General features: G+C 43.9%; 1 protein-coding gene across 2 annotated transcripts in view; it reads left to right on the plus strand.

The window, feature by feature from the left end:
• The first annotated feature begins 10,310 nt into the window (after window positions 1-10,310).
• The window catches only part of LOC147194715 (small conductance calcium-activated potassium channel protein 2-like), a 51,394-nt gene continuing 35,402 nt past the window's right edge, over window positions 10,311-26,302 (plus strand). For both annotated transcript variants that reach the window (XM_086129959.1, XM_086129960.1), the window contains exon 1: window positions 10,311-11,564. In XM_086129959.1, coding sequence (XP_085986085.1) covers window positions 10,374-11,564 — 1,191 coding nt within the window. In that variant the 5' untranslated portion in view covers window positions 10,311-10,373. The remainder of the gene's footprint in view (window positions 11,565-26,302) is intronic.

Here is a 26,302-nt window from a genome sequence, read left to right on the forward strand (position 1 = left end):
GTGTTATACTGCCCCCTTTGGCCAAATTACAAACATCAATTATGAATGAATCATGACGCACAAACTGTTTAATTCTTAACATCATATCAAGTTATTTGTTTTTATAAAGCCAAAATATGATGCAGAATGAGGGCGATTTTCCTTATTAAAATCACATGACATGAATATTGATTGATTGAAAAGGACGTACAGAACAAATCGGACTACACATTTATTCCCATCCTTGCTTTGCATTCTTATTATTCTCGCGGCGGAGCATTCGTCTCAATATGAAATTAAGGCTTGGCCGAAAGAAAGCGGGACTGTTTCGCCAACCCTTTCAGTCTTTCTTGTCTGGTCACGATTCAAAGCTTTCACCGTCGAGCACGTGGGTGTGCACGTGTGTGACCATGTGTGTGTGTGCGTGCACTGCAGATGAAGTCGGCATGGGAACCCCCCCTTCCTTTTTCTCCCTCCATCTCGTCTTCCTCATTTCCACCCCGCGGCCGCTCCTCTCCTCCTCATTGTCTATTTTGCTTCCCCACCCACGCACGCATGGCTCACCACAAGTCTAAAAATAGCATCAGGGATCCCCGCATCCATTCAGAAAGAGCAGCAGGGGAGGGGATGGGGACGTCAGCACGCACAAGGTCATAACCCCCCCTACCCCACACCCTCGCTCGCTTTCTTCCAATTTAGTCGCTGTTTTTCTTGATTTGTCACAGCTTTTGTGCTATCGGGAAGAGAGAGAGACACACACACACATAACCATTGCAGATTTCATGGTCCTCAACTAATAAAAGTCTGAATATCATAATTTCAGCTCAGCGCACAAAAAAAAAAAAAAAAAAGATATCAAGCAGCATTTGATCGGCAAGATGTGTCTGACTGTGTACGGGGAGTCACTCTCGATTGTAACCAAAAGACTGGGAAACACTGCGCACGGATTCCCAAAGATTCCGCACGACACCAGAACAAAAGGAGCCACCGTTCATATCGGAGACTATTGATTTTTCTTTTTTCCCCCTTCATTTCCGAAGAGAGAGAGATAGAGAGAGACTGTACAACACCCACCTCAGAGAAGGTACGACCGTTTCCCTTTTCTTGAATTTCTGCAGCTAACATTGATTTTTTATTATTATTTTTTTAGCCGACCACATTTGCATTTAGAAGCTCACCAGCACCACTTTTGGATTCATTTGAAATACAATGAACTCATTTTATATTCAGTACTAGATCTGTGTCAAAAATACTGTCTTTATAAATCCATTTTGATCAACATCCTCATTAAAATACATTTCAAATTACGGTAGTAGTTTTCAGGGGTACAAAACGTAGCATCATACCGAGAGGTGTGCGTGTGCTGAAATTGAAGGCAGGGTGCAAGATTTTTAGAAACGGCTCTCAGGGTGACGAAGAAACAAACGGATGATGGCACGTTGAGCACAAGAGAGTGTACGTATTGTTCTTGCCCCCGAGATACAGTATACGCGCTCCCCCCAGTATGAAATATACAATATGTTTATAATTGTGATTGGTTGCAGGGGCGCAGAGCTGCACCGCATCATCCTGGGAGATGTCTGTGTGTGTGGTGAAATTTGGGGATGGAAACAAGTCTGGAAAGCTATTTGTGCATGTATTCAAAATGCTTCATATCAAGCTTTGGGCCCATGTGCTTTTTTTGTCTTTGGAATTAAGAAAATCTAGCTCACTGGCAGAATTGTGTCTTACTAAACTTTTTTTTTTGGTTACTAGTGCCGACTTGCATGGAATTTATGTGCAGAGGCAGGTTAAACCCGATGTTGGTAATTTGGCAGAAACATAAAAATGAACTATTCATTTTTATTCAAATGAATTGACTTGCTTAGTTTAGGTCTGCGTTTTATATGGTTAATATTATTATCGTCAACACCATTACGACCTTTATTATTGTTATTATGTGATTTTGATGTATTTTAAAGGGTTGCTAATTACACTGGCAAACGTACTTGTTTGCAAAACAAGGCTCCGCTGTTTGTTACTTGGCTGTGCTTAATCAAGATGAGGGAGTGGGAGGGATCAGTCGGACAATTCCTTTGTGCCGACGGCTCTGATGATGAGACACGGACCGAGTCTTTGAACCTTTGCATTCGTGATGAGCGTGCTCCTCGCTTTATCTGTCATCACCATATTTTTAAAAATTGGACAAGTTCAGTCTCCCCGCCCTGGTCTCATCCGCTCACATCGGTCCCTCGTTTACCGGTCCGTCACTTTTTGCCAGCGATACATTCCGAGCAGATGTGAACAGATGAAATGTTAGCTGAATAACTCCATTAAATTCTTTATTTTTAATACTAAAATGCAGAGATGGGCACGTTCGTCCTCGTCCTTTTAAAGCGCTTCAGCACAAAAATAGTTACTGCAATAAAATAAAATAATAATAAAAATGTGGGCGGCCCGGTAGTCCAGTGGTTAGCATGTCGGCTTCACAGTGCAGAGGTACCGGGTTCGATTCCAGCTCCGGCCTCCCTGTGTGGAGTTTGCATGTTCTCCCCGGGCCTGTGTGGGTTTTCTCCGGGTGCTCCGGTTTCCTCCCACATTCCAAAGACATGCGTGGCAGGCTGATTGAACACTCTAAATTGTCCCGAGGTGTGAGCGTGGATGGTTGTTCGTCTGTGTGTGCCCTGCGATTGGCTGGCAACCGATTCAGGGTGTCCCCCGCCTACTGCCCGGAGACGGCTGGGATAGGCTCCAGCACCCCCCCGCGACCCTAGTGAGGATCAAGATGAATGAATGAATGAATAAAAATGTGACTTTTATATATCCGAGCGATCAGCATGGTGGCGGGTACCGAGAGACACATACAACACAGGCAGCTTTTTTAATCGGCGGTATTGAGCGCTGGTGAAATGGGTGTCCGTAGGCACTTTGTTATGTTCTCGGACTCTATTAGGTGGCAGTGTTGCTATAAAAATATTGTTGAGATGAAATAGCCTGTTCAGAAAATAGAGTGTTTGGCTCCACTCTGGCTTTATTAACATACTTAACCCGGAAAGGGACGGACGAAAACCCACTTCTGTCCTTGCTTAGTCTGTGTGTGTGTGTGTAAAATGTCTGTAGCGACTCTTCTTTTAAAGAATACGAACAAGCAACTTCCACCGGAATTACGGACCGAGAAGGCTACCGTAGTCATGGCAAATCACATGAATCCACTCGGATTGTACCTTTGGCCACAATGCGACGCGGGAGTGCGGTTAACTGATAGTTTGTCTTCCTTGTCCTCATGTGCTCAGATGGCGACTCCGCTCACATTAATTTCCGAAGGCAGCTGTTCACTGTCCTTGTACAGTACTGCTTGCAACTGACTCACTTTTTTGGCGCACTCACAATAACTGAACGGCACATTTGATCAACTTTTGAAGTTTCCAAAATGCCTGAGTGAAACAGTGCGCTCCCAGATACATTTTCTAACACACTACGAAGAGGCAACGCGGATTTTGTGGGGGACGAGTCATCTAATGTTCATGGTCTTGGTTTTTATAAACACACACACACACACACACACACACACACACACACACACACACACACACACACACACACACACACACACACACACACACACACACATACACGTACACACGTAGCTCAACACGCGCGGGCGGCTGTACAAATTGGCCTATTTGGTGATTAGGTAATGTTATGACATCACAAGTGAAAGGAGCTTGACGGTCTAGTGCTTGTGTCAAAACAAGCAGGTGTTTGCTGCACTCACTTTTATGCAAGCAGCTGCTCGCATCACCACACCCAGACACAAGAGGCACTAACCGCAAGACTGGTGAGATAACGTCTCAGATGGTGCCGGATAAATTGACCATAAATAGAGACGTGAATGAAAAGCACTCTGGGTGTAAATCAGCAAAGAGGCTAAACGTGGCGTCTTTACAATATTATGACCACTTACACAATGGAATGAGATCTAATGCAAGAGTTGTATTTAAAAAAAAATTGTCCTGACAGTTGCGCACCTTCATTGTCGTACCACGTTATGATGTAACATGCGGTGATATTGTTTGTGTATATGTGTTGCTTCTCCGTGAAATTTAAAGAGACTACGTTTAGTTTCTTCTCGTCTCTATTGAACAAAACGGTGTTTTTTTTCGTGGTCTTTTTTTTCTTTTTTGAAAATGTAAGGAAATTTGACAGCTTTTGAATGGTCGGTGTTAATATTTCGGCTACTACTACTATATGGCTTGGATAATCAATCATGATGAAAGCAGTGAGGCCAATGTAATATTTCAGGAAATGAAAAGGGTAATGTGGAAATGTCTGCGTTGTAATAGTTTGGGATTTTTCATTAGTTAGCTTTTATTTCATTCAGGTTTTTGCTTTTTTTATAATGCAGTCTGTTTAAATGAGTTTTTATAATTGCCTTGTTAGTTTACTAGTAGTTATTACATTTTATTTTTTGAAAATGTTTCCGTTTTTAAGAGTGTTTTAGATTTTTGAAATGATATATATTGAGTTGTTGAGCACAATTAAAATTTAAAGAAAAATAGGCCACTAAGTGGTGTGTAATAAAGTAAACTACAGATTCTCAAAGGACTGTTTTATCTTCCGTCTTCTTGACGGGTGTACGGCAAAACTCAAATCAATAAATTTGAAATGAAGACATAACTCCTCATGTACGATGTTAACTGACAGAGGCAAAAACAAAAGCCCTTTTCATGATAATTGTAGTTCGTTTTAGTTTAAGTTTGGTGTGTACGTTGACTAATTGTCTCCGTCTGAGACGTTTAACCAATCAAGTTTGTCCTCTGTCACGTTGTCGGCTTTTTCCATCTTCTGACTGGTTCGTCAGAGCAAAACGCTTTCAGCCAACGTTGCCTCGCAATGCATGTCCGTCGTGATTTGCACACATGAATACATTTATGAATCGACAAATCTGGTGGCTGTCTTATTTAAATCTTTTCGTGTTTTTGTCACCTTACTAAACAAATAAATAGTTATTCTGGTGACGCATGTGGCACAGTTGTGTATTGTCATCTTGCCTTTCTGTATCACATCTATAATTGCCCCCCCCCCCCCCCCCCACACACACACACTGAAACTCTCAATACCTGCCGCTTCCTGGACGATGGCGAAGCTATGCTTCATCATTTGAGTGGCCAGAGCAAATCAAACTAATGATCTCCACTGTCAGAGATAAATTCCAGCATTGGGGCCAGAGCCCTGCCTCCCCGACTATTGCGGCCGGCAGCCCCTATCTCCCAGATGCACCTTCTCCAAGCCTGCCCTTGGTATCATTTCACACCGGCTGCATCCAGGGCCGTAACGCAGCACCCCGGTTTGAGTCACGACTTGTCTCCTATCGCTCCGATCGCAGGTTGTTCATCACGTTGGACGATCTGCGTTTATGCCAGCGTAGCGTCTCTCTCTTTTTCTCGAACAGAGTATATCACTTTGTTGCACAACGGTCGAAAAACATGGAACGGAGGACTGCCGCTGCTCCTGCAGAACCCCCCCTGATGCCTTATCCTTGGGCATGACGTGAGTTTGCCAAATACACTGTGGCATGCTCGGAATTGACAAAAACACAAGATGGCTGTCCTTAAAGGCATGACAAGAAATCAAAGAAAGACAAAAAACAGGAGGTCACACTTTGCGATTTTAGTAGGTTTTGTTGGTATGTATTTTTAATTGCTGATATTTCTGACATTCACCTTTACTCCACTTCCAATCTTTGGTAAAATGCATACTTTTACCCTACAAATTTCAATTGTGGCGAACCAAACAGAAGAATACGGGATTTATGTCTGTCCAGAGCAAAGCATTAAATTTTAATTGATCATAATCCAGTGAAGTCAAAACGGCACAGCTTTATTGGCCATCGTGAGCTTGTTTAGGCATACGGCTAACCTGATAGCCTAGCTTAACTTTGCTCATTAGCCAACACACAGAATGTTAATTAACCTTCTGAAGTAAACTAAAGAGTTTTGTTTTTTTCCAGGTTCAATTCGTTGTACTTTACGCCAAAGGTCGCTTTCAGGTCGAGTGAAATTTGCTAACGAGCTTTCGCAAAGACACGTTAGCTTGTGCGACACCGATGAGATGGTGCATTTGGTACATTAAAACTGAATGTATTTTAGAGGGTAACGCAATAACTAGCTCACAAAAGCTTTTTCATGTCATTCTAAACGCGACAATGTTAATTGTCATCCCGACCATAAAAGGATTAAAAAAAAGAATAAATATTCTGCTCATCTTTGCCGACACCGAGACCCTCGGGGCACTTGGATCACTGTAGCAGGACATTATATCACTTACATTACCGCGCGCGCTCGGGTGGGATAAAACTCATCTTAAGCAAACAAATGTTGAACTGCGGTTCACTACTGGAGGGACACGGACGTTTATCTGGATGATATTATGACACTTTGACGATCTGGTGGTTTGAGAGAATATCATAAAAGAGACACCGCTACCAGTTTCATATCTCCAAACAGTGTCAACGAGTTTGGGCAAGACACCAAGCTCTGAGATGTAACACCAGTTAAATCACCCATTAGGTAAAATGAGGGATGGTGTTTAAAGAACATCTGGCAAACACATTGCACAAATTACTGTAAGGTGGCCCGAAGCATAAAAAGGCAACTAGAGCGTTTATTGCGCGGGATACACTCAAGCCCCACCTGCTGTAGGTAAAATTCCAATACAGTAAATATTCCCATCCCCGGAATTCTATGGAAAGGAATATCCTTCACCCGGAATAAAAACCTATGCATTAACATTTTGACTACGATATTACATGTTACCGGAAGTTGCGTAAGCGGAAATTCCACTACCCGTAACCCGGATGGAGGTGTAATGCCGCGGGAGCTTAAATACACGCAACGCCCACCCGATGCGACGGAAAAGACTGACGCTGAAACAAGTTTTCACTTCGCGTTTTTCGATCATCAGATTCTAAACGACGATGTGCAAGTGAGTTTTTATTGCCGTGCGTTTTACTGTAATTGTGAATGATTTTAACTTTATTCACTTACGTCCTGTAGAACGCGGCACTAGCTTAAAAACAGCACCCACTCGACACGACCGAAGAAACGTGTTCGCTTCGCCGTTTTCATTCATCAGATTCGAAACGAAGACGTGTAAGCGACTTTTTATTGCCGTGCGTTTTACTGGAATTGCGAAAGATTTTAACTTTATTCACTTACGTCGTGTAGATCATCGCATCGAAACGTAGAAGAACTGTAACAACTGGAGCGGAGTGAGTGAAATGCATCCGTTTGAGCGAGGCTGGACACAAAGTTCAAAAGATCCAGCAGACACTTGGAGTCGCAAAGACGCAAATCTACGAAACTTTAAACAAGGCATCGATTCAACTCCTGATGATAAGCCACCATCCAGCAAGGAAGCAATGCAAATGGCAACAAAAATCCTTCAGTATGCACAAGACATCGGTGATCAACGGGACAGTTACTTGCAACTAGCAAGAAAACTGTATGACACGCAGGCAAACATTGTCATAAACCAAAGAATGCATCCAACAAAATAATCCAAAATACACATTTTTTTCCCAAGACAGAAAAAAAATAAACATTAAAATACTGTACGTATTTTACTGTGGTGATTTTTTTTTTTTGGATACACCTGTATTGCAGTTTTTGTTATATAAACAGTTTTTGGACAGTACCGGTATATTTTTGTATTTTATTGATTGTGTTGTTACACGTGCATTTTGTCAACATACTTGCAGGTTCATAAAGGACATGTACCATGCTCATTTCCCAAATGAGGAATTTCTGTTATCAGGACAAATTGGACAGCGCAAACACGAGTCCGTACTACAGAATATTTACTGTACAGCGAGAAACATTTATTTTTTTTGGGAGGGGGGAAATACTTTCTTTGCTCGCTGTCCTCCACACTTTAAACACATTCAAACTTACCGCGACACACTTATTCTAATTATTCCCTCTGTTATCACTCTCTTGCTTGCAAAGTTCTGGAAATATGATCCAAAGCATGCTCCTTTCGAGCTGTTCATTTTTCATAACCAGATGAAATTTACTGAAAACGTGACGCGTAAAACAAACAAACATGAAAACAAAATTATAATTCATCATTGCATATTTAAAATGACCAAAATGTTTCATCAACAAAATTTAATTTTGTCTAGCAATAGTCTGCTATAGATGTTACGGGTCACAGTCATTCTCTCCGCTCTGTGGGACCGACACTATTACTGAGGTTGAGTTGGGGACCATCTCTGCCTCTTCTTCTTCAGTATCTAAATTTGGAGCACCTGCAGATTTGCATTTTTGTGTACTCCTTCCCCCCCCCCCCCCCCCCCCAATATTATCATTCCAAATGCATTTCAAAACAAAACGCCACTACACAAATATCATGAGGAATAGAGATGCTAATAACAGGGAGATTTCTTATCTCCATGATTTTGTGCTATGATAAGAAAGAAAATCCATCCGAACTCCGCATGATTATTTCTGCTTTACCTCCCAATTTATAACACTCTGCCTCTCTTTTCTAGCAATCGCTTCAGATCCGTGCTTTGGAATCACGCCCTCTCTTTTCAGAGATCTGTGCAACCTGCGTGCACACTTTTGGTGTCTTTCTCTCTTTATGCGCATGCAAACACAACCCCCCCCCCCCCCCCCCCCCACACACACACACATACTAACTTGTACATGTCACTGGTCCGTCCTGGTAGGTTCTCAGTTGATCATGATGGGTTTCTCATCTACTTTGACCAAGTTGGCCTCCCTCGTCTTTCCTCATTGACTATTTTGATGTCACATTGCTCTTCCTGCAAAAAACAAACACATTTTATGAGTTGTTGTTTCTTCTTCTTTTTTTTTTAATGAGGCATTTAAAGTCACAGTGGCTAAGAAACTAATACACTGAAAGCAGGCAATCAAATTTAGGGTAGTGAGGAAAAAAAAAAGTGGAATAAGCAAGACAGAGAAGATGCGGGCTTTGGCTAGTCAGTGAAAGAGTGTTTATTTGAGTGTCCAAGAGTTGTAAAGTTAGATTTAATTATTCATGCGGAAACAGTAACATTGCTGCCCAAACTAACAAATGAAACTCCATCTTGCCAAGAAACTCACACAGGGCCACGGCAGCCAATTACTTAATGAAAATGATCAGGTTTCCAATGCGTCCCTGGCTCTCGGCTCCGGATCCCTGCAGCCATAAAACAGAGTGGACCTCCGCGTTAAGGCTAAGTGGACCTCCGTTGCAGTCTCTGGAGCCCTCGCTGGCCCATATGGTGGAGCTTTAGGAAATTACTCATGCCAGTGTGTGATATATGATGTGCCCGTGTCGTTACAGTCATTTCTGCAAGTATACATGGTAATGAGGTAAACGGAAAGAAAATATATAAAGGGCGCTATGAAAGGCTCGTGTTTTGTCCGCCGTGGACAGATCGATAGTGATCAGTGAAATTATTAATGATAGAGAAAAAGCAGTTTTTCGATATCCGGCTGAACGTGAACGCACCATTGCGATCTTTGTCCTCACGAGTACAATCCTTTTTAAGTTTGCGCTGCTAAAATAGTGAAATTAGCTTCCGCCGTTTCCCCAAAGACCCCGTCCTCCGTGCGCAGTGGATAAAAAAAAAAAAATTGACATTTTGTTGTGGATTTGTTGTTGCTCGGGACACAAAAGTGCATTTGGGCAACAATCAAGTCACATACTGCCATACAGTCTCTGTTTGTGGGTCTTTAGATAAAACGATCAAAGCTAATTTTGCTCTTATCATGACTTCATCAGGGGCAAAGAAGCACACAGCAATGCTCATTTGAGCCACACGCCGTTTTATGAAACATGAAAGTATCCCTCAAATTATATTTTCTAAATTTTTCTGTCTGTTTATTTTGAACAGGAAGCGGATTTTTGGTCAATGTAGTATTCTTTTCAATGTATTTAAATTTCCGGCTAACGTGCTATATAAATAAAGCTGCCTGCATGGCCTTAAGTGAACCAACAAGCGAACCAAAAAGGCTTTATCGAGAGTTGTTTGGGTGTTAATATTCGACAGGCCTGTGGTGACGTGGCCGTAAAAGTGATTTCTGACAATGCAGGGTGCTTATGGCAACATGGACAAAGTGGATCTTGAGCTGATGGCCCCATCCCAACACCTTCCTTCATCTTGAGATCCTCGTTCCAGCAAATGCGATTGCTCCGCTGCAACCTGTGCGCAGCAAGGGGGCACGGACCCATCATCTCCAGTCGAAGGCGGTGTTTTGGCACAAGTGTGACGTTTTAAGGCAGGTCCCGGCCAGAGCTACCAATGAGACAAGTCGCTCCTATTCCGCCGTGCTGGTCGCAATGAACGGGCGTCGGAGCAGCGCACGGCAACGGAGCAACCGGAGCGAGACTCGGCCATCAAGGGGATGCGGCATCGGTACGCGGGAGCTGTCTATCAGCACCAGATCCCCCAGCAAAAGCGAGCCAGCAGCAGCAGCAGCAGCAGCAGCAAGCCGAGCGGGGAGCAGGACGCGCCTGTTTTCAGCCTGCCGCCCCCACCCTCTTCCTCCCACCACCGAGACCGCGCTTCGACTACCGACGCTCACCGCCGGAGCCTCCAGGAGCTCCCGTGCGTGAGCCAGCCCGCACCAAGAGTGCCGCACGGCGGGGACGCGCCACCTACGGCGGGGTCCCGCGACAGCGCCCAGCGAGAGCGGGGCGGCACCGGGGAGCCGGCCACTTTGCAGCAAGATCCCTGGGCCCCGGCCCCGGTTTTTCCGAGCTGCCACTGCAGTTTTTCCACGCGGGAGGCGAACCATTCACAAAACCAGCACCATCGCGTCGCACCACCGCAGCCCTCCCCACCTTTCCCCCCGCCTATACCGCCACCACCGACTACCGCCTCCTCCTCCTCTTCACTGCTGTTTTCCCGGGAATCCAAACGCGGGGATCGTCTGGGAAGGAGTGCCAATAATTACCAACAGGCAAGCATCGTGGAACGCTGCAGGGGAGGAGGAGGAGCAGGAGGGCAACGAGACCACAGGCAGTTGCAGTTGCAGTTGCAGCAGCAGCAGCAGCAGCAGCAGCAGTGTCATACAAGACTCCCACTGAGGGACTCCTCCCCTGAAGGAATCCGTGCAAACTCACAGAAAAGGTGCACCGACAGAAGAGCATTCGAGTCTCAGACGCAGGAGCAACAGATCCCACAATTAAGAGCGCGGCAGCAGCTACTGGTGGGCAGCAGCTTGCCTGTCAACCACTGCGCCAGCGGCTCTGGTGAGCTATGTAGGACTCACCAGGCTCCACTGCTGCAACAAAAGCAGCAGCAGCAGCAGCAGCGGCAGCAGCAGCAACAGCAACAGCAGCAGCACAGCACACCGGGGCAGCACTGTGAAGCCCGAGACCGCAATAAGTGCGCCAGGACCCCCGCGCCAGGCGACCCGCACAGCGCAACGCTCCCGGCGGCACAGCAGGCAGACGCGGCCAAGTCGAGCGCAACTGGCGGTAGCAGCCGCAGCAACAGCAGCAGAGAGAGCCCCAACTACGGCTCCAGCTATCACCTGTGGCCCGAGAGCCCGCATAAAGGAGAGGAGAGGATACGCATCGAGCCCCACAAGGTAAACCGCACACGTATGTGTCATGCAATAGTCAATGACATGCACAAATTTTCTACTCGTGGCCACGCCTGGCAAATTATTTGCAGCTTTTTTTCCCCCCTATATGCGTGCTCTGTGAAGCTATAATATGACCACATGTTGCCAAGGGGAAAAAAAAAAGACGTCATATGTCTTATCTATAATCTAACGGTCTCCTCACATTTATGTTTCAATTGGCCCCAGACGCGTGCGCGCGCACACACACACCTGTTCCGTGTTGCGGTGTTGTTTTGCTATACGACACAACACAGCCCACTGAAATATTGAAATGAGGCTGCCATGGCAGGTGATTCCGCAAACAAAAGCGGCTGTTGTTCCCTGGGCCCAGACAGGGAAGCATTTTCATTTTAGGGCTTCTGGTCAGTGTCAGCTTTAATGTGGCCGCGGCCGGCTGAAACTGCACCTGTCACTGCATGGCGAGGCCTCCACATTCCTCGCAACTCACTTCGCAGAGTGCGTACAGCTTGTGTTGCGCTTGCAAGGTGCAGCGTGAGGCACTGCGAGAAGAAAGAGTACGGTAGAGGCCGTTTCTGTCCATATTCAGCCTCCCTGCTAGGGGTTATTCCATAACTGGAGGACAATTTGGGGCACAGATCATTCATTTTATTTTCTTTTTTGTTCAGTTTTAAGTCACGGCAGGCTCTTTCTCCGCCACCGGAGGCAGTGTAATGTAGTCGTGCACACACAAATGAAGAGTTTCACAAATACTGTAAGCGACTCAGGAAGCTACAATCATAGTTGTCGTGTAACACAGAGGATAAAGAATATATGCCTGTGAGCGCCGATGTATTGTCTGCCTACATGGTTGCATTGCATGCAAAGGCGCTATTCATTAACTCGTCTATGGCATTTCCTCTTATGGGTTAGCATTAGGCTAGTGGACTGTGATGTTCTTAAATACACAAAGTGAAATTGTTTTAGTTTCATGGGTAGTTGAGCAGTAAACTTGGAGTTGCAATGAACAACATGAAGAATTGTTCACCATGTGCTAAACAGATGATTGTTTTAAAGTGAGTTGAGCTATCTCAAATGTTGGCTCACGATTTACAGCAAAAAAAATAATAAAATGCTAGTACCTCAAAATACTTGAACGTTAGATTATTCTTATCTCAAGGCACCACTATACTACTGTAATTGCAGTTGATTGAAAGTAACAGGGTTAAAAATCGATGTTATATCAGAGCTTTTTCCTCGTTAGCACACGTTAGCATGAGGGCCGGCAGATAGGCTAACAAAAACAAACTTGTTAAAAAGAGAAAAAAAAATAATTACGTGCTTTTTCTTAAAACATGTAACAGCATTAGTGTGAGTAACACACTAAAAAGAGGACTTATTCATGGTCAGGGTGCTCAATAGCTTGTTGATATTTGAAATAATATTTGGGAATCATTTTTACAACGGCCACTAGTTCTATCAGGACAACTATAGTATACACAACATGTGGATGTTTCTGTCTTTTGTGCAGGGATTGTTCCACAAATCTGCAATGACCCTTTTGCCTTTTCCAAAACCTGTGTGTATGTGAGGTACAACGGTGCGTTTTATTTTATTTTTTGCAGGGAGTCTAGGTATGCTAATGTTCGGTATGATGGAAGACAATCAACATAAAAGAGAGGATGAAGCCCAGAGGGCTTATTTGTAACATTTTTAAACGCACGACAATGAATATATCAAGAAGGCCGCTACGTTGCTTGCTCGAGAGATTATAAATAACAACATGAATATACACATCCGGAGTAAATTATGTCAGACAGGGCTCATAAAATAAACTCTTGCAGGGCATTCAATCACAGGTCGAGGCAAAGTGGGATAGTTGTGCTGCCAAGACCTTTGTTATCGGACACTTTGGATAAACTGGAAAGTATTCTGTTGAGATCGGAGGCTTGGTTTTGTGTGTTCAGCTCTTGAAGAAAAAGACAACAAAAAAAAAAGCAACATTATTTCTAAGAAAACGTCACTCCAGTCTCCAATTTAATGCAAGTTATCACAGTTAAATACAACTGAACTGCACATGGCAAATGTACTGTCCTGGATTCAAGTCTGCAGTATGCACTCAAGTTTAAAGAGAAAAAGTCGCATCCGATTGCTTGACTGCGGGAGGTCGCCAAATATAAGCATTACATTTATGGAAAAAGCGCATTATAAAGATTGAGTTTTACCATTACAACATCCATCCATCCATTTTCCGATCCGCTTTCTCCTCACTGGTTGCCAGCCAATCGCAGGGCACACAGAGATTCATACTTAAATATGATAAGTAGATTGTATGAAAAAATATTTATCTTCAGTGAAGTCTAGAAAGACTATCTTTAACCCTTTCATGCCCCAATAATGATAACCTACAACCTGATAACATGATAAGCTGTCCTCCGTAGTGACCACTGTCCCAGAAACAGTTAAAAAAAAAATCAAAAGCAAGTACCGGTAGTCTATTTATGTTAAGTGAAATCCAGAAAAGACTCATCCTTTTTCTTCAACTAAAAATAATTATGCTATACCTTTTTTAATAAAAACACATTTATTCTTAAATATCATTCTGAAAAATGCACGGATGCACAGAAAACGGATGGCATTTTTATGTTAAGCGGGGTTGTCGATATCTGCCGACAGTAACTGTTAACGTAACTTGGAATATAACTCACTTACTTTTAAAATCACAATATCAGTAAAGGAACTCAATCACTTTTAAAGTAATCAGTAAAGTAACAAAGTAACTTTCTCAAGGTTAATCTGGCAACACCGCCCGAGACAACCGCTGTTGTGAATTCGCATTATGAAATAACATTGAATGAAATGATAACTAGCGGTGAGCACATCTGCCTCACCATTTCCAGATTCGGGATTCAAATCTTCGCTGTGAGCTTCCTGCGGAGAGTTGGCGGGTTCTCGCTGCTCTGATTTCCCCTCACATTCCCCAAAACGCACGTGTTTGGGTCGCCGAAGACTCCAAATTGTGCATAGATGCATAGATTAGAATGTGAGTTGAATGGTTTTACTTTTTATTTTTGTCGTCCGTGTGCCCTGGGTTTGCCCGGCATCCAGTTCAGGGCGTAACCCGTCTATTGGCCAAGGTCAGCTAGGATAAACTCCAACTGACCGGCGGCCATAATGAGACCAAATCCAGAAGAAAATGAATGGACGGATATAATAACACTTTAGATCGCAGCAAAGTCTAACAATAGCACGGTTTGTCCCAAATTGGTTTTGACATATTTCCATTTTTATCGAAGGGCTGATGAAACAATTATCTCCCAACCTCCACACTTATTATAGTGGTTACATGAATTGCGCTTTAACATCCATTGGTATAGTTTAGCGCATGAGAACATTCCTAAGATGTCTGCCGGGATGCATATTAAAATGATAAGGGTTCATTTCCCTTTTGAGCAAAACGGCCGTCCGTCCCTCAGCGTTTGTTCAAGGTGCCGGCGAGGTCAAATTTTTACATGACAAGAGAGTTGAGACCAGAACAGAAGGCAGCATCCAAATAAATGCACCGGGATCCTTTTTAAGATTCCGCAGCTGGCGCCAGTAACAAAAGGTGGGACATCAAGCCACCTTCAACAACTCTTCTGAACTTGGCTCAGATGTGAAGACTCAGCAGAAGCCTGTCACGACCGAAGTGAAAGTAGCCTTTTTTATTAGTTGTCATCATTCTGTTTGACTTGTGTCCTATTATTACCTCCTCCGGGGAGGCTCGGCTGTCACTATTGTTTTTTCTTTTTTGCTAGCCGAGCATTTCCGAACCTCAACCGGACCCAAGCACGTCAAATATGACTTTACAATAATATGTTCAATGAGCCCCCACTACTCTAAAGTCTTCTGATTGATATTGGGTCTGTGGAATATGAATGATCTGTTTTTATATACCTCACGGGGCGGCCATTTTGCCCCTCGCTGTCATCTGAAAATGACATCACAGTGCCGAAGGGCCCAGCTTGCCACCATCACATGACCAAACCCAGAAAACAGGTCAGCCTCGCTCTTATGTCTTTCTCCGTGTGAAATTGCCCAACAACTGCAGAACCCGGCAATGGAAACCTCCCATTACGAGCTCCGCCTCAGTATCGAAACCCTCTCCGATCAGCCAAGCGTTCCGATACGACTTTGCTTATGCTTATTTGGGGGATCGTGGTTTCATCTTAGCGATCTGCTCTGAATGACGCGGCCCGTATCTCCCCAGCCCCTGTTTGAAATCCCATAAGCAAAACACTTGTGACAGAACAAGCCCGATAAAGTGTATACGATTACAGTATCCCGCAGCACACCCTGAAACTTAATAGCGAGCCCACTGAACCGGCGGGGGGTAGCGCGATATTGTGTCCTGCCTCAATAACATTGCGCTTTGAAAGATGCATTACTGCGTCCATTGTGATAGGCTGTGTAAGTACTCTAATGCCTGCCACTTACTGCTATGGTGATATACCCCGCAGGGATATTGTCGTCTACCAATACTGGTGGAGGATTTGTTCATATCTTCAAAAGGCTTATTTTCAACAATGGACATAAGTCTTGCTTTCAGGAAGAAAATCGTCATCGACCGACGCACTCATGTTTTTGGATCTGTGGAATTGTTATCCGCGAAAGTTAAAAACACCAAAAATGAACGTGCAAGAATTGTTATTCACCATTTTTTGCTCCCATATGCCTTGAGATACGAGTTTCACCTTTTCATGCGGGGTCCTGTAACCTGATAACATGATAGGATGTCCTCTGTGGGTTAATTTTGTCCCAGTGAAATTTTGTCCCGTATCTGAAAACATTTGTATCTCAAACCACCGTTGCCATGAATGGAAATAGAAATGCCATTAATCCATTCCGGCCGCGGACAATATTGTACTTGATAAGAACATACAGTTTTTGTCAAAATGTGTCATTTGAATGTGCTTTCTGGTGGGTGCACCTTGGCTATCTGGGCGCAGTAGAAAAACGGATAGATAATCCCCATGGTGCATATGGCCACATTGGAATTTGAAGACTAAATAAATACAATTCCTGCAGAAATTAAGCAAAACTAGTCGCAGAAAAAAAAAATCCTGAATCAGCACCTTAAACTAGATCTGCACCAAAGTGTGATGAGTGCGTCTCCACCAAGTCGCATGCAAGTAAGTGAATGAGTATTCGTGTAAGCCCGCAAACAAACAAAACATTCTGGAATGTCTCCAAAATGTAATGGATTGTTCTTTGGGTGATTGTTTAGCAGTCCACTAATGTTAATCAAAATATTTTTTTTTCCTATGTACTACGGCTTACACAAGCCTAAAAGTACACGGTACCAAAAACAGAGGCAACAAAGATCCACGCATCGAATGAAGTGGCTCATCGCTGCTTTTTTGGGGGAAACAACTTTTGGAAGTGCCACGGTTTCGTTTTTTACGGAACCACAAATGACATGCTGCGATTGTCATGGAAAAAAACAATGATGGTTATTATTAAATATCTTTACAAAGCCCTCGGATGAGGTAATGAGTTTGTCATTTTAAATACATATGAATGAAGTTGTCGGGAAATGTAATATGTTGCAAGATATTTCACTCCAATAAGATAGTTGCGTACATATCTCGATATATTCTAAAGTGGAACGATTCAATTAGTTAAAAAAAATTTTTTTTTTGATACACCCCTCGTCAAGTATATTTGTAAACATAACGTAATGCACATGTCATACTCATGTGATACGACACGGCAGTTCTGTTCCCATCCAGCACGGAAAACCTCGCTGGTTATCTGTAAAACGTAATGTGTTTGTCTTGGCTTTGACCTAACACCTGATGTGGGCACATACCACTGTTGCCTGGAAAACACCTAGGTCAACCTCACGTCGATGAGAACTTTATCGTCGGTGTTGTTACAGGGCCTTCCTTTTGTTTTGTTTTTTTACTTCCATTAGGCGACCGCGTTTCCACCGGCCGTTTGCGTTCGTGCCTGCAAGGACAGCCAACACCTTGAAAGTAAACACACGGCGCCGAACAATTAAATGTCAGGCGAGGGGTAGATCCGAGTTCACATCCTCCGTATGTGACGAGGCCCGCTCGAGATAACTGATAACAATTGAATGAAAAGAGGGAGCCGTGTCGTGTGTGTGGCTCTTGAGTTTTTCGGCGGCAGCTGGCACCACACACACACATATACACACGCTCACACAGTAAGTATGAACGTGAAGCTCTTTTAATAATTGATGGGTGCTTTTTTAAAGTTAAATATTTATTTTATTTTATTTTTTTGCCTGTGTTTAAGTGCTACGCCGGGCTCCTGCTCTGAAATAGATGTGTTACCATGTGTGTTGCTATGGCGAGAGCAGCCGAGTGTTGTGTCGCAGCCGCTCTCTTGGGGCTAGAAAGTCTGGTCAAGCGTTTGTGTTACAAGTCATTTCTCGCACATGCTTGCACACGTGTACGCGGTCGACTCACCCACACGTAAAAAGAACGACGTGACGGCCGGTGTTCTAATGGTGCTCCACTTGATAGAGTTCATTCGCTTTGCGTTTCATTTGAGTGAGCGGGCACAAGGGGAGGCGGATTGAATTACATGCAGTCCAGTTGAATACAAAGAGTGGAAAGAAAGCGTGTTCGGGGTTTCCTCAGTTGCCAGAAGCCTCGCTGCTTACTCACAGACTGAGTCACCGCACGACACGTTTTTCTTTTGTGGTGAAATTTTTGCATGTCGGCCACATTTACAACGGGTTTGAACGTACATATTTATTTACATGATGTTTTTTTTTCATTCAGTAGCGGGGCCTCTTTGCATAAAGTCACTGTAAAGGAAAAATAAACGTCTTGTAAATTTGCTACACTGAAGAGAAGAGGGTTGTTGACAACCCTGGCACATTTGAATGATTAAAAAATTGATGGGTATTATAAAATGAGCCTTTAAAAGTTTAAAAATGAAGCCACACCGCATGTGCTAAAAACATGCTCCACTCATCTGTCATCTGCCAATCAAACGCCAATACCAGTTCAACAACTGGATGCTATTACATCTAGCATTTTTCTTTATGCCCACACATAACTATGCGTTTGAGCTGCGAAAATTGATCCGTTTAAAAGATGAAGTCAACACAAAAGATTTTCTTTTCAATATGTTCTATGCGCCCCCAATTATCTAAACATGATCTTGTGGTTATTATTGCATTTGTGGAATATGAATAAAGCAGCAAAAGCCAGCCATTTTTACCGATCTCACCCGACGGCCATTTTGCCACATGCTAACGACTGACAATGACATCACATTGCTTAAGGGTTCCGCTTCTGAATAGATGTTACGTCGCGATCATCTTTCAGAAAGCTCAGAGCGTCACATGACCAAACTGAGAAAACAGCTGAGCTGTTACCTGAGTCATTTTCAGTCTACAGGAAGTGACAAAATGGCCACCCCGAGATGTATAAAAAGCTGATTTTCTGCCTAATTCATATCTCATATTAATCATATTACCTTGTTTTGACTACTGGAACATGAAGAACAAGTGATTGTAAACAGAAATCTACTCGACTTCCTCTCGGAAGCCTCAGGTGGCTGGAATACATGCGTATCCCATTGGGTCCTCGAGGGGGATTTTCCCATGCCGCAAAAACGAAGTGCTCTAAAGCTGCCAAGTGAGCAAAGAAGCCCCTGTCCATACTTCTCCCTAAAAAAATGTTCAATAAACAAAAATTCCCCTGTCCTCGCTCTAAATGTCTTTCTCTGTGTGAAATGCGTGCACTCGCCGTCACCAATGAGGCACTCTCAAGCGGCTAAGACAGCAGAGTATCTGACGGGATGATGTATTTTGGGGGTGTGCTGTTGGCATAGTTGGCTAGCTAAACGCACGTTGAATTTGCGCTAGATAACCGCTGATGTGAATGAAGTTCTTATATTGTACGAGAGCGGCGACTTACGCTTGGGTTGAGATGCGTCACAGGTCACCGTTTTAGCCACGCCCACAAAATCAGGGAAACACTTTCCTGATATATTAGGGGTGTTCACACGGCAAGATTTGGTCCGGTGCTACGCCGGGGCTGCCCCAGTAGAGCGTTCACACGTGCAAATTAGCTCCGGCGTAGCCCCGGAAAACAGCTTACACCGGACCAAATTTGATCCACCTCAGGGAGGTGGTTTAAAAATTTGCTCCAGAGCAAATGCTCGTTAGCGAAGCAGCACCGGTGTAAATTTGCACGTGTGAACGCAACTGGGTTAAATTTGCTCCAGAGCAAATGCTTGTGAAGCGTTTACGTATGGCGAGAATGCGTTGCTTTCGTGCTCTGTCGGACCTCCGCCATGTGTTTGTTTAATAACGACACAAGACTTGGCTGGTAACATCTTTCCTTTTGTAGAAGACTGGACTGTCTCGGAGTTGTTTGTGTAGTTTGTTCATTTGTTGTGTGTTCACAACCCCCCGCTCCCCATATAATTTATTTTGTGATTTCCTCTCTTGATTTTCTGTTTGGCGCATTACGTGTTTGCTTTTCTGAGTGTCATTGAAGTCATCGTTGATTTACGTTTTCGGGGGCGGTCACTCTCAAGCAGAAGGCACGGAGACCGAGAAGGAGAAGGACGTTCCTGTCCAGTAGTCGCTTGAGTTGTGTATACGTTTTAAAAAGAAGCAACACGACAGCTCATTTGTTTTCTGTCGTTTTGCCCCGCTGCAGAAACTGCCGTGTGAACGCAAGTGGGGCTGCACCGACGCTGTGCCGGTGCAGACACGCTCAGCGGCTTTGTACGTGTGAACGCTCCACACAATTTGCTGCGGTGCAAAATATATCGCAACAAAATACATCGGTGCAACGCCGGAGCAAATGTGTGCCGTGTGAACACCCCTAGTATATCTTCATCAGCGAGTGCTCCACAGCTGTTTTCAGGAATTATCTTCACACGTGGTTAAAGCATTTCGAAACAAATTTCTGAATTCACTTTTTATGTTTTTTTTTTTTAAATAAATAGTTGTGGCTCATTTATATGGTGATTCACGAGAAATGCTGGTCAAGGGAAGCCAGGCATATAATGTATCACCAAAGCGCATGTGCTTTATGGCTAATTAGCTCATTGATCCGAGGTTGTTCCAACATTAAGGCATGATCACAACACAAAAGACTCCGCGAGTGCGAGTTCTGCAGCTGTAAGCAGATATTTGTCACTCGCCGTGAGGCAGGAGGACCTGGAGAGATTCAGCTGTACGTTGATTGCTTTGTGCGCGCGTGTGGCAAAGTGCAGGTGCGTGTGTGTTGATTTCCTGATTTTTGCCGCTGTGCGAGCTCATTGAATCATTTCCATATTGTCTGACGGTTATTTGTCAATGTTTTGCGAGATGCAGCAATCTGTGGGAGTGCGCGGTGAATGCAAGCAATGTGTTGTAGCATTCTATTTTGCTCGCCTTTTTGCTTGCCAGGCCAGGAAGACGCACGATTCGGAAAAGCTTCTCCTGCGTTTGTCGGAGCGTGTTTGCTTTGGGAGTTGACATCACACACTCCCTTTTCTACCAGAGCGCTTATTGGAGATGTTTCGTCATCAGTTTTTACACCCTGAGGTCAAAGTTTCACTTCACATCCCCTGAGCTGCTGCACGACTTCATTTAGAGCAGCGGTCCCTAACCTTTTTTTGCCTTACGGACCGGTTTGATGGCAGACAATATTTTCAGGGATAAATACAACAAAATACTGTAATATGATATGATCAGCATAAAAACTGTGGTATTTTCGAAACATAATAAGAAACACGACTCATGACACGAGGGACGTCCGATCTGGCCGCAACACTATCTGGTCGCTATGGTAACGTTTAAACGTGCCTTCAAAATAAAACCTCACAGACAAAGTGCATGAAAAATACGACTCACCATTTCAAAATAAAAACATCTTTCAGATTCTGAAATGAATAAAACGGAAGTAATGCAAGTTATTTATTCTTTCTCTGCGGCCCGGTACCAAATGATCCACGGACCGGTACCGGTCCGCGGCCCAGGGGGTTGGGGACCACTGATTTAGAGAACATGATACTTAACTATTGCCCTGGAAAACTCAATCTCATCCTCCTCCGGCCATCGTTAAATATTCACGGCGAACAAAGTTGATCCACATTCAGTCGGCGCCTTGCGAGAAAACAGCAAGTTGCATTTGTTACATTTGTACTAACAAGAATGGTTCAATGGGAAGAAGGTAGAAACAAACCACCCCGCAGTCACTGATCAGAGACTTGTGCACTATACGTGTGTTTCGATATGCAAAACAGTGTGTGTCAATGAGTGCGCTTGTCTCTTGCCAGCCACAGTGGCTCCTTTCCAACACACCGGCTTCACAAACAGAGGACGCGCTGAATGAAATTGTTCTAATTCATTACTCAAAAAGAGAAAGAGAGAGAGAGAGAGAGAGAGAGAGAGAGAGAGAGAGAGAGAGAGAAAAGAATTATTACCGAGTTGAACCAATGTGGATAAAGCAGCACAACCACATTTCATAGTATGGAAGATGAAAAAATTAACTGTTTATTAAATCACAATCACAATGTGGGAAGAGGGGGCATTGCAATGTTGGACTCACCAGGCTTTTTTGAATCTGATTCAGTTGCCGAATTGGTCTTTTTTTTTTTTTTTCAAAATAAAAGCAAATGTCTTATTTTGACTGAAGACAAGTCTTAATGACGACAGAAATCACAGAATAATGACTGCGTAGAAGCTGAGTTTGGGTATATTCCTCCAAACGGTGACTGGTTTATTCAAACAATATTCAGTGTCATGCATGCTTGATCTAGTTTTCTTCCATATTGCGATTCTTTTTTGCCTTCCGTTCTGTTTGTCTCGCCGTGCCTCATTGGTTTCTATGGCGTTTTGTCTCTCTGCGTGCTGCGGTTCCCATACAGCTGCTCGAGCCTCCATTATCAGCCTCCCACCGACTGTTAACCCCTTAAGAGGCCTCTGCTCTGGGCACTTCCCTCTTTGTCACTGCCATTTCCTCCTTAACCCTTTCACCAAAGTGACCACCCATCCGTGCCTACTTTTTTTTCCTTTTTTTTTTTAAGCGAGAGTCCATTTTCAGCCTCTCTTTAAATAAAATCAATTTACATGAAAGAACCCTAGGGGCATTAGGCAAATGCGGCTCTCCATCACAACAACAACAAAAATTCCTACTGGGAAACTGTAGCTTGGTGGCCATTAGTTCAATTTTGCAAACTTTTATCATCAAAAATGTAATAGATGACCACGAAAGAAAGCTTGCGGCCAACTGTTGTAAAAGTGTGCGGTGTCTGATTTGGCCTTCAACGAGCTCTGGAATTACTTCCGAGGGCTGTAGAGTACAAAACGGCCATGCGCGAGTATTGCTAGTCTGCGGTTGACTTTAGCCAAAGAAAAGCGGATGGCTCAGAGAAGATAAAAAAAACGTTCAATTAGCCCGACTGTATGGACGATGGCTGCAGCAGACGTTATGTTGGTGATATATGGGGAGAGTTGTCGCTTTGAGGGGAGGCGAACGAAAACTGATATCGGCTCGTTTCATCTTGCCACTTGTTCGCTAATTTCCCCTTTGGAATGTTAAATGTGTAATGGCTCATCTTTTCTCCAGTTAGCAAATGCTTGATAACTTGAATACGGGCTATATTAACTCATTCAGTACCAGCCAATTCTGAACCAAGTCTGAAAAGACGTTTAAAAACGTCTTTGGGAGTGAATGAGTTCACCCTTTCATGCACCCTGTAACCTGATAACATGATAAGCTGTCCACCGTAGTAACCGCTGTCCCTGAAAGGGTGAAAAAACAAACAAACATTGAACGATGTTTGAGACTGAAAGTAATTGAAACTCATTTGTGAGCATCGCCGATATTCCAAGGCTGCGTTTAAGTACATTTGTTTTGCTCCCTGACTTCTCTCACAGGTGCGGAGTGCAATCAATTTTAGGTGACTGTGAAAAATATAACGGTAAACAGAGGTCAAATCGGTTGTATTACCTCCAGCAAGCACAAAAAAAAAACGTGGAAGGTATTTTTGTTTGGATCACTGTTGCTTGGCTTATGAGTTAACTGATTTCCACGACTTTTTGTGAACAGATGCCGTATGTCGCAAGCGGGAAACTTGAGTGGAAATCTGAATAAAACATGCCAATGGAGGAAGTGATTTTCTTTTTTCACCATTTGATGAATCGATCCACAGCTTCAGAGTGGGATGTTGTTTTTCATGAATCGAAAATTAGCCTTAGAATTGAATGTATGTGTATATGGTTTTTTGGTTTTATTTTTTTGTCCAACGCTTGAGTCACCATAGAAGCAAAGGCTCGCCGCTTCTGTTAGCTTGGCTCGTGTTTTGATGACAGCGACAATGATAATGCATACAAGTTCATCGTTAGAACTAAGAAAGATTCACTTTGTCAGAATGGAAGGAAACAATTTCCTTTGACTTTCTCTTCCTGGCTCCTCTCGCGTCCTCCGGTTAGCTTGTGGCGTGCTCATGGTAAATCTCAAGCATGGACGTATCCAGACAACTCTCGAGTCAATCTTTTACCGAGTTTGTTTTGCTAACGATCAGATCTGTGCTTGAGGTTGTCGTGGCTTCTCTCTACGCTTTTGATGCGTTTTCCCTGTCTGACTTTACTCCGGGCTCGTTCTCGAAAGGACTTTTGAGTCCCTGAGCCGTGTGAAACAAGTTGCCGTTTATGTCGTCAACTTATGCGACTTTCTCAATTGATAGTTTGGGTTAGTTTATTTTCACCAATTTCATGACACAGCCCAAAATGCTCTTTTTACAGCTCGATACACTCATTTTGTGGGACTTTTGCGCGTTAGGACATGACCGTGTCACAATAAGCAGGTTTCATTTGCCCATCATTTTATCAAGCGCACTTCACCTTTGACGGCCCCAATTTCCAAATGAAGTTTCTAACGACACTCCCCTGTAATTTGCAGGAAATTGAAATTGTTCTTAATGAGGTGGTGGGTGTCCCACAGGAAAAGTCCTTGTGCCCTCCCCCAATTATTTGAAGCCCCATTCTTCACGGGACCTACTTTTTGAGACACGCTCTCACATGAGGACGTGTGCAATAACCTTTTGGGAACCTAATTATCATCGCATCGAGTCTCTGTTGAGCACAACGTGTTATTAGTCCTGACAAGAAGACATTCCCAATGGCACGTGCTTTTGTCCTTTTTTTTTTTTCCTCCGCGGAGCATTTGACTTGTTTTGAGCAACTTTTAAAATCTCGAATTGAAATGAATTTTATACTCGCAACATGGGCAAGGAGAGCCACAAGCGGCCGTCGCATTTTCAGGCGTTTCTTGAACGGGATTAGTATTCATTTGACCTCGCTACTGATTTAAAAGACAAAGAATGACTCGATATCAATTGAAAAACAAGCAAGGAGCCTTAACTCTGTCACGTGCCCTGTAACCCAATAACACGATAAGCTGTCCACTATAGTAATCGCTATCCCTGAAAGGGTTCAAATGAAAGAAATCTGTTTTCATTGGACATCAGCAACGTTGATCTGAAACAGATATTTCCTTGTGTTTGTTGTTTCTCCTCGCCACAGCGCTCAGGGGAGATTTCCGTAATGAATATGTGGCTTCACACACCGCGGTTTTCCCTCTGTTCTCACCAGCGAGGAGTAATGATCCACGTGCTGGTCGGGGATGGACATATCGGCCCCGGTGCCTGCTGGCCTGTCACAGAAATATGGCGGCATCCAGTGCGCGGGGACAATTTGGACAGCGTTACCCCCGCCTCTTCATCACAGCGGGGCCCTGGCAAAGACATCCGCAGAGAGCCGTGTTCCTGCTTTGTTATTGAGCCCCTTTTTCTTTCGTCTCATTTTAATGTCCCTTTCGCTGCTTGATCTCAAGCGAAGTGAGACGTTCCTTCTCTTTCCCAGATGATCCTTTCATGTCAACCATATCTCGCGCTAATGGATTATAAGTACATTCACGCGAGCACGTGAATTTTCTCAAAGAATTCCTATCGCTTTCTGCATCAATATTTTACCCTTTCGTGCACCCTGTACCCTGATAAGCTGTCCACTGTAGTAACCGCCGTCCCTGAAAGGGTAAAACATAAATCAAAGCCTGGCTCGGGCTCTACCATCACACGTATTTTCGGTGCCAGGAGCCCAATGTCGAGTTATGTTCTTTAATAAGGTGTTGCGCTGGGTCTAATGTGGGTTCTGATGTGCAGGTGTTTTAAATTGCAAGCAGTTTGAGGAGTGTTAATTAGCCAAACCGCCAGCAGAAGCGGTGCGCCGTTTCAGATTGAAAATGGCCTGTTTGCCAACTGTTTCCAGTTGCGGCGGAGGGAGGGGCACTTCACTATCATGGCGTTGCAATACTGTCAAGAGACTTTTATTCGGACAGTCCGCAGCATGCGTGTCAACGGGGAACATATGTGCTACGATAGCTAGCAGACGTATGCGTGTGTGTCATGAATGGAAAAAAGTACAAGAACAATCTCGGAAATATGACAAAGTCATATTTCAAAGTCAAAGTCAGCCACTAGTGAGTCTGGCGTCGCTACTTGTGTTTCAAGTCCAAGTTCAAGTCAACTTTATTGTCAAATGTGCTCTATGTGCAACATACAGCACAGATGAAATTTCTTTCCTCTCAGCCACAGGAGAGAGAGGAGCCGCTGCGGGTGCCCGCGCCGCCATCAACAGAACAGTTAACATAAAATAATAATTAAATCATTAACATAAATCATTGACTATTTCGCAATCAAAAGCCATTCCTAAAATGTGGAATTTGCTGATTTGATAGAAT

Source organism: Hippocampus guttulatus, chromosome 14, assembly GCF_054856545.1.
Source record: "Hippocampus guttulatus isolate MCC_2025c chromosome 14, RoL_Hgut_1.0, whole genome shotgun sequence".
In the NCBI taxonomy this organism is placed as follows: Eukaryota; Metazoa; Chordata; class Actinopteri; order Syngnathiformes; family Syngnathidae; genus Hippocampus; species Hippocampus guttulatus.